The sequence below is a fragment of the Lissotriton vulgaris genome, chromosome 2_1 (assembly GCF_964263255.1).
Source record: "Lissotriton vulgaris chromosome 2_1, aLisVul1.2, whole genome shotgun sequence".
NCBI classification, from domain to species: domain Eukaryota; kingdom Metazoa; phylum Chordata; class Amphibia; order Caudata; family Salamandridae; genus Lissotriton; species Lissotriton vulgaris.
The window spans coordinates 1,965,301,332-1,965,315,132 of record NC_141687.1 but is presented as its reverse complement, the minus strand read 5'-3'; the positions used below and the strand labels follow the sequence as shown (position 1 = coordinate 1,965,315,132).

The following is a 13,801-nucleotide window of genomic DNA, read 5'->3' as shown; positions in this document are numbered from 1 at the left end:
CCGAGCAGTAATGCAACAACAACGGCTGCCTGGCATCTGCTCACCCGAGGGTGTGTCACTTTCACTTTCGGTTTCTCTTCCATCCTTGAACTGACTGCCTATGATCTACTCTGCACTCCTGGTTTTGGTGGTCTAACCAGCTGCATGCCTTCACCACGGCGTCGGCTCAGTGGCCTGTGATTTTTGTGAGGCTGCGACTTTCGAAGTCTGGGAGGACTCTGCCATTCTATCGCACGCGAGAGGACCCAACGGAGTGCTGTTTCCAACATGGCGACAAAACCCGAGCTGGAGAAGCGCAGGAAAGTCACCAATCGTGGGTGATCGGTCCAGTCTAATGTGATCGATCGCTATACCCAGCCGAGAGGTTCCCCCAGTGCTGCCAGCCGCAGTTTAGAGGACCCAAGGGCGGACATGTCGGCCTCATCAGAGGTGTCACTTCAAGACCTACTGGCCGCCATTGCAGGACTCAAGGCTGATATGGGTCAGCAATACGAGGCCATTGTGTCCAAGATAGACACGGTGGCGGTCGATGTTACCCTTATTCGAGCCGACTTGGCAAAGACTAACAAGAGGGTCAAGGCATTGGACCTTAAAGCTACCAGTCTGGTGACGGATATGGCGGAAGCACAGTCTGAGATTGGGAATGTGCGATCGTCGCAGGACTTGCTGACCAGACGTATGGAGGAGTACGATAACAGGGCCCGACGGAACAACATCCGCCTAGTCGGGGTACCGGAGGACAGTGGTGCTGCCTCGATCGACTTGCTGGTCGAGGAATTAATTGTTGCCAAACTAGCTCCCGCAGGCCTCAGTAAGTTTTTTGCAGTTGAGCGTGTATACCGTTTCCCGGGTGGACAGGTTAAGCCGGGGGGACCCCCGAGGCCTATTATTGCTAGGCTCTTTCACTTTCAGGACAGAGACGCCATTCTTCAGGCCGCTCGCAAGCACGGCCCGCTGAAGTTCGAAAACAGCTCCATCTCTATTTACCCTGACTTTACTTCTCAAGTACAGAGGCAACGATCCGGATTCCTGGGAGTGAAACGTCGCCTGAGAGATTTGGGACTTAAATATGTGATGCTGTTCCCTGCTCGCCTACGTATCGAATACAGGGAACGTGCTTTCTTCTTTGATCAACCGGACAGTGCCAGTGACTGGTTGGACTCTTTGCCAAAGGATGATGCCGAGAGCGGGGGCCCCGGAGGCGCGGACGGAGGCGCAACGGCGCAGGAATGACTTTGGGTCCTGAGGTCCGATTTTGGATTGTAACTTTGCTGAGTAACTTTTACTATATGCTTTCACCTTTAGGCCCGGGGTGGGGCGGGTTGGGGTGGTCTCTCCCTTCCTCCTCGGGGGTTCTTTGTGTAGATTCAGATGGGGCGACAGGCACACTGCAGTTTGGGGTGGCTTCTTGGTCAGCAGGGGTGCAGGGTGGGGGGTGTTGTAACAGATTCATGGTTGGGGGGTGGGAGGTGGGGACTTGGTTATGTTTTGTGTTCTATGTTTTCTTTTTCACATGGTACTGTATCGCTTGTATGCATCCTCGCTCTGAGGTTCTAGGAGGGGGTGGTTTGGGAATCTTTCTGGGATGGGGTGGGGGGTGACCTGAAAGTTCTATCCTGGAACGTTAATGGTTTGGGAGCCAGGATCAAACGTGGTATTGTGCTGCAATTTATAAGACGTCATTCCCCCGATGTTGTATTACTCCAGGAAACCCATTTGATTGGCAATGCCTGTAAAGCCCTTGATCGCCGAGGTTATCGACTTGTTGCTCACGCTGGTTTTACATCCGGCTCCCGAGGGGTTGGTATAATGGTGAAATCCTCCTTAGCCCTTGAAATAGACAGTCACCCTCGACGATCGGGGTTGTTATGCTGCTGTCTCGGGGAGATGGGAGGGGAAGCTGCTTGTAATTGTTGCTGTTTATGTTCCCCCGGGACTGCAGGCTACCACTTATGCTGACCTTTTTAAGACTCTTCTAGGGCTTCCAGATGGACTCCATCATAGGTGGGGATTTCAATTCGGTAATGTCGGGCGAGTGTGACCGGCTGCCCCCTAGAGTTCTGCCGTTGTCACAGATGTGGCTGACTGACTTGACGGAAACCTTCGGGTTGGTAGATGTTTGGCGGATGCTACACCCCTCACAAACTCAGTACACTTTTCACTCTGGTGCTCATGGCAGCCTCTCAAGGATTGATTATTTTTTTATGTTAACCGCAAATTCATCCTTGGTGCGTGAAATCCGTCATCTCCCTAGGGGTATTTCTGACCATTCCCCCTTGTTACTTCAGGTTTCGGTGGGAGGTCTTTCCGGAAGCAGAGTTCCCCCTATTCCACCCTGGCACTTTAGGAACCCTCAGCTCCGCTCGGATTTGGTTAAGGCGATCGATTTCTACTTTGATGAGAATGTGGGTTCGGTTGCTTCCCCTACGATTTTGTGGGAGGCCTTCAAAACTGTTATACGGGGTTCCGCCCTGTCCTTTATTGCAGCTGATAGGAAGGCTAGGAGGGAGGCTGTGTCGGCCCTTGAGACCGAAATAACTACGCTCGAAAGTGAGTTGGGTGGAGATGATACGCCTGCACTTCTACACTCCTTAGAACTGAAGCAGGCAGATTATAGAGCCCGTGTGACTGATGCTGCTAAGGTGATGCGTATGAATCAGCTAGGCCGTCTGTTTGATGTGGGTGACAAGGCTAGCAAACTCCTGGCGTGGCTGGACAAGGCTGAAAGAATGAACCGAGTGGTGCCCGTTATCACCCGTGAGAATGGTGAATATGCGACAGATCCCGGGGAGATTGTTGAATGTTTCGTGGATCATTTCCGAATGGTGTACAGTTCAGTGAGTGACCGTGATGAGGCCGACTCCCGTTTACTTTTGCGCGACATTGCACTACCCAGTGTCTCAGAGGAGGACAGATTGGCTCTGGAGGCTGAGATCGCTCTAGCCATTAGGTCCTTGCGATCGGGCAAAGCGATGGGGCCCAGTGGTTTGCCTATCGAGCTCTATAAACTCCGACCGGACAAAATGGCTGCTCATTTGCGCACTATGTTTCTTGATGCATTTGAGGCGGGCGTCCTTCCGTCTGAACAGCGCTTGGCTACCATAGTGGTCATTTATAAGGATGGCAAGCCTTGTGACCGCTGCACCTCTTATCGCCCCATCTCATTGCTCAACGCTGAGCCTAAAATTCTGGCCAAAGTCCTGGCTAATCGTCTATTGTCTGTGATCTGCGACCTGATCCATCCGGATCAGTCCGGTTTCATACCCCATCGAAACACAGCTCTTAATCTGCGTAGACTCCACAGCGTTCTCGCAAGAGCTGGGACTCTCACTGAGCCTGCAGTGGTGGCCTCCCTGGACGCTACAATGGCCTTCGACACCATAGAGTGGCCATACTTGTGGGCGGCCCTTTCTAAGTTCGGGTTTGGACCTAGTTTCATTGCATGGGTGCGGCTCCTACATGAACAACCGTTAGCCTAGGTCGTGGTGAACGGTAGAGGCTCCGATCCGTTTCTACTGGGACGTGGCACCCGACAGGGATGCCCGCTCTCTCCACTTCTTTTTGCTTTGGCATTGGAACCCCTTGCAGCGTGGCTTCGATGGGAGCCCTCGATTAAAGGGATCCGGTGGGCACCGGATCTGGAGGATCGCATCTCGCTTTACGCGGACGACATCCTTCTCTATTTCACCTCACCCCAGAAGTCTTTGAATGTGCTCTTTGACGTTCTCACCTCCTTTGGTAAGAACTCCGGGCTTGTTATCAACTGGACCAAGTCATGTGTCTATGTTATAGCAGGGGTGTTGCCTCCACTGCCTACCAGGTTTCCTATCCAGGTGGTAGGAGATGGTTTTAAATACTTGGGGATTTTTATTTCCATGGACTCTTTAGTGCGATACGATCGTAATCTTTACGCTCCCCTTCGTCGCCTCAAGCTGGATGTACGGCGGTGGCGTGAATTGCCCTTGTCTCCATTGGGTCGAGCGGCACTTTTTAAAATGATGTCGCTCCCCCGGTTCCTATATGCCTTGCAGAACTTTTTCGATCCTGTCCCCGCTCGCTATTTCCGTGAGATTGAAGGCCTTCAGAGGCAATTGATTTGGGACGGACGAGCCCGTATCGCCCTATCAAAACTTACGCTTCCCTGGTATGATGGCGGTATTGCTCTGCCTGATATCAGACGATATTACTGGGCCTCACAATTAAGTGCAATTAACCATGTGACGTATTCCCCGGGATCCGCTCCCGCTTTCGCTATGGATAAATTCCTGTTGCCGGGCGGCAACTTCAATAGAGCTCTATACTCGAAGTCATCACTCCGTCTCTTGACTGGCCCCACAAAATGTGCCGTGCATGCCTGGAAGAATGCGAATATGGCTACAGGTTGGGGTGGTAGATTGACGCGTATGACCCCGCTGTATGATTCTGAACGGCTGGGTAACATGTGGCGGACGAAAGGGTTTGATAGATGGGATATGATTGGGATTAGCAAGGTGGAGGATCTTTGGGCCAGAGGAACAGTGAAATCCTTTGAGGCTTTAAAGGTAGAATATCAATTAGATGACAAGGAGTATTTCCGTTATCTTCAGGTGCGGCTTGCCCTCTTCTCTGCCTTTCCCCCCGGGACTGACATCCCCCAGTCGTCCCCGTTGGAAGATCGTATTCTTGACGGTCATGTCCCGGACAGTACTGGATCTATAAAAAACTTATTAACAATAGGGCTGACCTTCTGGTGAAGCTTCGGGCCTCCTGGGTGGCGGATGGGCTCGAACTGGATGACGAAGACTGGCAAATGGCTATTTCTTCCCCTAAAGAGGTGGCTATTCCGGCTCGGCTCCGTTTTGTGCAACTAAAGATCCTCCACCGCGTCTATGTGACTGGTATGCGTCTGGTACGAATGGGGCTCGCGACAGACGGATTGTGTAGGCGTAGCTGTGATATGAATGGTAACTTTTTTCATATTTTGTGGGAATGCCCGGTTGTTGCTGCTTTCTGGTCTAGGATCCACGATGTGATGGGGCGTGTTACTGGGGTCCCCCTCCTTCCCGAGGCGAGGCGCTGCCTGCTCAATGTGTGGGAGCCCACGGACTGTACGGCCGCTCAGACCTTCTGGATCACCCTGGGCAACATGGTTGCCAAAAGGGACATAGCGCAGCTTTGGGGCTCCCACAGGCCGCCTGGACTCAGTGCCTGGAAAGATAACATGGATTGGTGCATGTTTCGGGAGAAGACGGTGTATGAGGCTCGGGGTCGTCCGAGGAAGTGGGGAAGAATCTGGGCGCAATGGAATGAATACAGAGGTGACATATGTACCCCGCCACTTGATTATGCCGACGCCATTCCCTCCTCCCCATAGTTGACGTTCCTTTCATTGGCTTCCATTCTTGATCCCTTTCATCGTTCCCCCCCACTAATGGACTTGCCTCCATTCTTATATGTTGTTTCCCGCCTTTCCTCCCCTCCCGTGAACTTGCTATTGCTTTACCATGTGTTTGTTTTTGTTGTTTGTTAACTTCGACAAAAGTACAAAATTGAACCTTCAGTATCCTCTAATTGCTGTTTTATGCACTACACCATAATGATGCGCTAAGCGGCCTTCTCCGCAGTATAATGTGAGGTACATTTTGCTCTTTTTGTCATAGCGGCCGGCCCGAAGGGGTTGTAGGCAGACGCTGTGTAATGTGCATTTGATTAATAAAGGTTTTAAAAAAAAAAAATGAATGAAAGCATAGACAATGCACAAAGGAAAAAAAGTATTTTTATCCTGAAAAGTCTTTTCTCCCTGAGGTGGGTCCAGAGCCTAACACTAATCCTAATCTTCCGCTCTAAAGGTGGAACCATGCGGTAGGGGTGCCCCCCTATTTCATGGACTTCTCCTCACTGTATGCTGTACCTGACATGTTTATTTTTTGTGCCTCAGACCCCTACTAGTGGGATTGTTGATTTCTTCACTTAATCTGTATGAAAAGGCTGCCAATGTATTAATTCCTTATGAATCGCCTCACAGTGCACTGTACCCGATTTGTAGAGCTTAATAAAGGTTTTTGAAAAATATTTTTTTTAAAGTGGAACAATCATCATGCCGTGTATCTTTTCGTGCTGTGTAGGGGGTGCAAGGAGTCTTTCTACCCCGCCCACTCCATATCAACTCACTGGCTGGCACAAAACGCTCCTTTTAGCCCTCTCGCCTACTTTATAGATACATTTCTTTCCCTATCCGCCCTCCTAAAGGACGGATTTTATTTTGCATATTTAAACTTTTCAATAAGCTGTAACGGTCTTAAGTTCAAAAACATTTACATTGCAACGCCAATAGCTCTAACTCTAAAAAATTTCAGACCTATTGCATTGCAAATGCTTGTTTGCAGGTGAAAAAGCACTTGGCAGAGTTGGTTGGGATTTTTTTTCCCCTCCTCGTCCACAAATTTGGTTTGTTTAAAACGTTTATAAAATGTACTATAACCAATTGTAATTCTCTTAAAACAAATTAAAATTAACTGATTTTTGTCTATCACTATTTCTTTGTAGATAGGCGAGGAAGAGTTATCCAATACTGGGATTCCTATTTGATGTCACAATGGAACTGATTGCCCAAGAAATCAGACAAAAATACACAGATGAAACAACTTCTCCCTAAGGATAAAACCCAGACATCTCTTTCAGATTTATCCTAAGCTAGCATTACATGGAGATAACGTTATATTCCCAATGAAAGACTTAGGAAATGTATGTTGGAACTAAAGGGAGAGTAAAAAAGAATTTAGCTTTGTAGCCATGTTTAGGGCTTGGAGCATTAGCAAATGGCAAGATGTGATTAGATCACTAAAATATAGTAGCCATCACTTTGCATTCTATGATGGAATGGTTACACTTATTTTTGTTACGTCATTTTAGTTGTAGCACTCCTGCTTAGCCAAAGGCTTTGTGGATCTAAAGTTTGAAATTACAGTAACAATCCCATTAAACCATTCATCAGGAGCAGACTGGATTAGGTTAAATAAAGACATGATTTTACTTTATGGAAGGCAAGATGGTCAACGGGAGTATCATGAGTCGGAAGTTCCAGAGTGTGACCTCTATCACTCCGAAGGCACTACCACCAGTCCGAGTCAGATGCAGCTGTAAGGGAGCTAGGCCTGTGGAACAGAAGTTGAGAACCGGGCAATAGTTCGGAAACTTTTAAGTCAAAGTCAGGCCTAGTCCCAGGTATGCCTTGCACAGGGTCTTCAATGTGAGAAGCTCCTCTACAGGCAACCAGTGTAGAGTTCAACAAGCATTCGAATATAGGGTCATGCCACTAACATTTAGTGAGCAGTCTGTTGCCTGGGTTCTGAAGGTGGTGGTGCTGATGGAGTAAGGATTTAGGCAATAACAGATGTAGACCACTGCAGTAGTCTAGCCTAGAGAGGATCATGCACCATACAATACACAGTGATTTGCCTACAAAATAAAATACACCATCTGCCATTGCATACCACAACAGACGTCTCACCTTCTACACCCCCAAAGGCAAACTCCGATCTGCAAACTTCACCCTCGCCACCGTTCCCCGCATCTGAAGAGCGACCTCCGGCGGCAGATCGTCCTCCCACCTCGCCGTCAAGACCTGGAACACTCTCCCCATCCTCCTACGACAGACCCAGGACCTGCTAACCTTCAAAGACTACTCAAGATCTGGCTCTTTGAGCAATAGCAGCAGCACGCCCTCCCCCCATACCCCCCCCACCCAGCAGCCCCCCCCCCCCCCAACGCCTTGAGACCCTCACGGGTAAGTAGTGCGCTTTACAAATGTTTGATTGATTGATGGACTTTGCTGGATTGCACCACAATGCGCACTTGGGTAGTAAAGGACATATCACATAGAAAAACACCAAGGGTAAGGACAACTGGTGGACGTTTTGGCAGCATGCCTAGAAATATGATTTAAAAAAGTGAAAAAGTGATGTAAATAGAACAGTTTGCTGCAGTAGAAAGTTGGTCTGCGTCTATTAGGCACGTATTGCTTTCAAGCACATTTTCAAATAGGCGCTGGACTGTACCTAGCAGGATCAATATACAAACAAATCAATGCAACATCTACATATGCATGGAAACAGAGCTCAAAATCAAAGATTAGTTTGGCCAAGGCACCCATGTAAATGCTACGTGGCGCTAGACTCAGTGCCGAGCCCTATGGGACTCTCCAGGCCCACCTACGAAGAGCTGCTCTGAAAGGGCCCAGTCCCACTGAATGACATCAATTGCTCTGGATGAAGGAGATCTGTTCCAGTACTCTGCCCCTGCATCCCTCCTAGCTCAGCTAGCCTTACAGTGTATTCTGGTCTACAGTGTGAGGTGCACTGAGAGGCCTTACAGAGAACAGTACACACTTCCATGCATACTCCGATCAAATCAAACCAGCCTGATTTTGAACAAAATATCAAAGTTACAAGTTGACAACTAACTTTAGTTTGGCGAAATAAACCAGACTGGGAATTAGTCTAATATTCATCAGATCCGTAGAATGAAATGTGGGCTTTTCAGAAGCTGGGCATAACAGTGGTCTTTCAGGCTAGTGGAATAAAGGGCCTTATTTTGAGTTTGGCGAATGTTCCACTCTATTTAAAATGCATAGATGCCTTTTACACTCTAACTAGTGAAGCCACTACATCTGCTATGTTTTGACTGATGTCAATCATCTGCTAAGCTATAAATCAGGCCATACAGCTTTATTCAAAGACGCGCTAATAAGGGAGTAGCTGCAGTGCAATTACATCTTAAAAAAGGCTCGGGGCAAGTGGAGAGTCTGAACCAGTTTACAGCTCACGAAAGAGAGGACATTCATAGTCTACAAGGGATAAAGCGAGTGCAGGACATTTTTTATCACCAATCTCATTATTTCATGTGCTTGTGAGCTCTTTACCCTAGAGTTAACTGTGGTTTGTTTTCTTTGAAAATCACCAGCATTCACAAAGTTCTTGTATGGTTGCTTGTTTCCGAAGCTGTATATGTAGAATATTTCTTTACTAGAAATGGCAGCTGAATGGAGTCAGGATACTAACGTGACTCTCTTTGCTTCTACAATTATGTCTTTTTTTATGTATTTTGTAGTCTTATTTTGAAAAGGATTATAAAATAATGAAAACCTAATGTCCCCCTCGGAAATCCACAAATATGAGAAAAGTAAGGAAGATTAGAATTGGTCAAAATCTATCTAGGATGGGTTTAGATGTGTATCCACCATAGGAATTTAAGGCATCTGAATCGTGCTTCTTTTTTAATGCCACAAAAACGATAAACTGCTGCGACAGGCAGCTTTAGAGGAAGTAATGTACCTTGATGCAAGAAAAGTTTAGAGAAGAACGGCTTCAAGTAACTCTTTAGACATGCTGCATTTCCCAGAGCACAGTCTCAGTGCTTGGGACAGCCACTCAATGACAAATAGGCAGACCTGTACAAACAGTTCGCAGCATACCACAGCAGAAGGGAAGATATTCACAAGGTTCTTGGTGGGCATCACAAGATGGATTATTGGACACATACCTTGATTATCCAAGTTGACGTCCACAACTCCATGCTTGACCTTCATGTGGCGGCTCAGGTTCCCCTTTAGATTGAACTTGCTTGAGCAGTATGGACATTTATAGGGTTTGCTCCCAGCGTGCAGGTGCATGTGACCCAGCAGATTATACATGCGGTTAAAGGACTTCCCACACACCTGAAACAAAAGCCCAGCTGCAATTAGCACAGAATCTCAAGTCATCTTAAAAACAACTGTTCAGATGGAAACACCTCTGTTTGGCTAGTGAATAGTCAAACATTTTAACCGGGTGTAGAGTCTATGAAAAGATTAATTGCTTAACTTGTACAGGTCACTTCAGGTGGTGGGGACAGGGACTGATTTAATATCATCAGATGTTCGACCAACAACAAAGAGAAAGGGAGAAAAAAAGAGAATGATAGAAAAGCGGTAATGAATTGAGAAAGCAGGGATGAAAAAGAAACAAAGTGTGATAAAGAGGCAGGAAGAGTACAGTGGTGGAAGCAAGAGGCAGGAAGTGGAAGTAAGCCAAGCACCCTTTGTATTCAGGAGCCATGGCTTTCAGCAGTGCCAGCAGCAGGCTCCAAAGACAAAAAAACACAAGGGGACCCAGAAATAAAAAATTGTCAACAAATTTACTGGTCCGATCTCAGTTCATTAATTCTGCCTTGCAACTCAAATCATTTCCACACAGAAAGATGGCGGAATAGCAATTTCACAGCAATTGGTCGAGACGTAATGGGGTGCCATAAGAGCATTACTGTACCTTGCATTTGAAAGGCTTGACTGGAGAGTGCACTATCATATGGGTCTTGAGCGTCTGCTTTTGAACAAAGGTCTTAAAGCAGGTGGCGCACTCGTAGGGACGGACACTGGCGTGGATCAGCATATGCCGCTTCATGTTGGCATGTAGGGTGAACTCTCGCCCACACACCTCACATTTGAACTCCTTCACTCCCTAAAGAAACACAAAAAACAAACTTTTTATCAAGACATTTCACCAGCAAATGTAAGAAGAGGCCTTTTATAATGCGTTTGTTTCAGACAGTAAGCACTATATGGTTGGAAAATAAAGTACAGATAGGATTGGCAAAGGACTCGTAGGATGGTCAGAAATGTGGAGCTATTACTCGTTCGAATATCCAGCATGTCACAATGCCAGCTCGAACAGCAGGGCTCGAGGCCTGTCTGCAAATTTAGGGCCAGAAAAGGAACAGCTCCACAACTTTGGCCCTAGACTCAGATGAAAACCCTACATAGATTGCCCTGCCGTGTCATTAGGTGACATACACATACATGTGTGTATATTTTAGAAGGGAGTATGAGATTTACAAAGAGCAAAAAAAAAAGTTTCCTTATTTGTGTCGCACCGAATTCTGAAAAATGCCACACCTTGAGACTGTAATGCTCTGAACTGCTTTCTGCTTCGATTTTTTCCTTTCCACAGTTATATCCAGGACTACCCTACCTTGAGAGGCAGAAGGGACTGTTTCCTTCTTTGCGGAGGGGAACAGTCCCTTGTTAGATGGAGTAATGAAGGAAAGATGCTGACACTCAATTCGATACAATACAAGTCCTGGCACTGGCAACAAAGCATGTTTGAATTTTTTTTAAATCTCTTTTACTGTATTTTTACAGTTTAACAAAACACAACTATAGCACAGATTCCGCGTATTCTGGGAACGAAGCACATCAAGTTTTTTTATTTACCCGTCTCCCTTTTTTTTGTTAATCGATGTTTCAACAGGGCATTACAACCCGAAGGCTTCTTAGCGCTAGAATGAAGACTAATAAGAAAGACTTGAGGGGAATATTATGTGACTGCCAGGTCTTAAGGACCTTCCTAAAAAAAAGGGGATCTAATATCAGTTGTAAAGAACAGGACCAATCAATCAATCAATAAATAAATACATTTATAGAGCGCGCTACTCACCCGTGAGGGTTTCAAGGCGCTGAAGGGAGGGGGGTGTTGTTACTGCTCGAATAGCCAGGTCTTGAGGTGCTTCCTGAAGGTGAGAGGGTCCTGGGTCAGTCGTAGGTGTGCGGGGAGGGAGTTCCAGGTTTTGGCAGCCAGGTAGTAGAACGATCATTCCGGTTGTGGTTCTGCAGATCCGTGGGACGATGGCAGGGGCGAGGCTGGCGGAGAGGAGTTGGCGGGTGGGAGTGTAGCACAAGAGGCGGTTGTTGAGGTATTCGGGGCCCATGTCGTGGAGCGCTTTGTGTGTGTGAGTGAGGAGCCTGAACGTGATCCTCTTGCTGACGGGGAGCCAGTGCAGGTTTCTCAGGTGGAGTGTTATGTGGCTGCGGCGAGGGATGAGAGGAGGAGTCGTGCAGAGGCATTCTGTATCCGCTGAAGTCGTTTCTGAAGTTTGGCTGTGGTTCCTGCGTACAGGGCGTTCCCGTAGTCCAGTCGGCTGGTGACAAGGGCCTGGGTGACTGTCTTTCTGGTTTCAGTGGGCATCCACCGGAAAATCTTTCGGAGCATGGGCTGGGTGTTGAAGCATGACGATGACTTGTTTGGTCATCGTGAGGGAGGAGCCCATGATGAATTCCAGGTTGCGAGTGTGGTCCGTGGGTGTCTGTGCGGTGCCCAGCGCCGTGGGCGACCAGGAGTTGTCCCAGGCGGATGGGGATTGTCCGAGGATGAGGATCTCCGTCTTGTCTGATTTGAGTTTCAGATGGCTGAGCTTCATCCATTCCGCGGTGTCTTTCATTCCTTCCTGGAGGTTGGTTTTGGCAGTGGCTGGGTCTTTGGTGAGGGAGAGTATCAGCTGAGTGTCGTCCGGTGTAGGAGATGATGTTGAGGTTGTGATTGTGAGCGATGGCGGCGAGGGGGCTCATGTAGATATTGAAGAGGGTTGGGCTGAGCGAGGAGCCTTGGGGTACGCTGCAGATGATCTTGGTGGCCGTGGAGCGGAAGGGAGGGAGGCAGACTCTCTGGGTTCTGTCGGAGAGGAGCGAGGTGATCCAGTCCAGGGCTTTTCCTTGGATCCCTGTGTTTTGGAGGCAGGTTATTAGGGTGCGGTGGCAGAAGGTATCGAAGGCGGCCGAGAGGTCTAGGAGGATGAGAGCGGTTGTATCCCTGTTGTCCATCAGGGTCCTGATGTTGTCGGTGGCTGCGATGAGGGCGGTCTCGGTGCTATGGTTGGCTCGGAATCCAGACTGGGATGGGTCGAGCGAGTTGTTTCCTTCGAGGAATGCAGTCAGTTATTTGTTGACGGTCTTCTCGATGACTTTAGCCGGGAAGGGAAGGAGAGAGATGGGGCGAAAGTTCTTGAGGTCTTTAGGGTCGGCTGTGGATTTCTTCAGTAAGGCGTTGATCTCTGCGTGCTTCCAGCTTTCTGGGAAGGTGGCTGACGCGAAGGAGTTGTTTATGATGTTCCGGAGGTGGGGTGCGATGGTTGCATCGGCTTTGTTGAAGATGTGGTGAGGGCATGGGTCAGAGGGAGAGCCGGAGTGGATGGTGTTAATGACGTGGGTGGTGTCTATAGTGCGGACGGGGTCCAGGCGCTGAGGGTGGTGGGTGTGATTGTTGGTTCGGTGGCTGGAGGCGGGTTTGGGTGCTGAAGCTGTCGTGTATGTCTGCGATCTTGCAGGTAGAATAACGTGGCAAGGGAGTTGCAGAGGTCTTGCGACAGTGTGATGTCGTTGTTGCTGGCCCTGGGGTTGGAGAGTTCTTTAACGATGTTGAAGAGTTCCTTGTTGTTGTGGGTGTTGTTGTCCAGCCGGTCTTTGAACGATGTCCTTTTGGTGGTGCAGATCAGCTGGTGGTGTTCTTGAGGGCTGTCATGTTTTCTGTTGTCCGTTCGTGGCGCCAGGTTTTTTTGAGGGTTCAGCAGGATTTGTTAGAGGCTTTGAGGGCTTTGGTGAAGCACATGGTTTTCCTGTTGCTGGTCTTGCCTGGGGGGGTTCTTGAGAGAAGCGAGGTTGTCGGCGCAGTTGGTGATCTATTGTGCGAGGTTCTGGGCTGCGTTGTTGGTGTCAGGGGTGTCGACTGGTGGGTTCTGGCTTAGCGATGTGGTTAGCTGGTCGGTGGTGACTTTGCTCCAGCATCTGCGGGGGATCTGTTGTGTGTGGTGGTGGGATGTAATCTTCTTGAAAGTGAAGTGGATGCAGCGGTGGTCTGTCCAGTGTAGTCCGGTGGTGTGGCTGAAGGAGACGTGATTGCTTGCGGAGAAGATGGGGTCGAGCGTGTGGCCGGCATAGTGGGTGGGGGTGTTCACCAGTTGCTTGAGTCCGAGGTTGTCGAGCAGGGTGGTGGTGTTGCTGTTGTTATTCTCCAGG

General features: G+C 48.5%; 1 protein-coding gene across 1 annotated transcript in view; it reads right to left on the bottom strand.

Annotated features, from left to right (window-relative positions):
* Positions 1-13,801, bottom strand: part of ZNF710 (zinc finger protein 710) — a 153,845-nt gene that overhangs the window by 14,614 nt on the left and 125,430 nt on the right. The window contains exons 3-4 of the mRNA XM_086958157.1: positions 10,284-10,475; positions 9,520-9,694 (exon numbers count right to left, since the gene is read on the bottom strand). Of these exons, the coding sequence (XP_086814283.1) occupies positions 9,520-9,694; positions 10,284-10,475 (367 nt within the window). The remainder of the gene's footprint in view (positions 1-9,519; positions 9,695-10,283; positions 10,476-13,801) is intronic.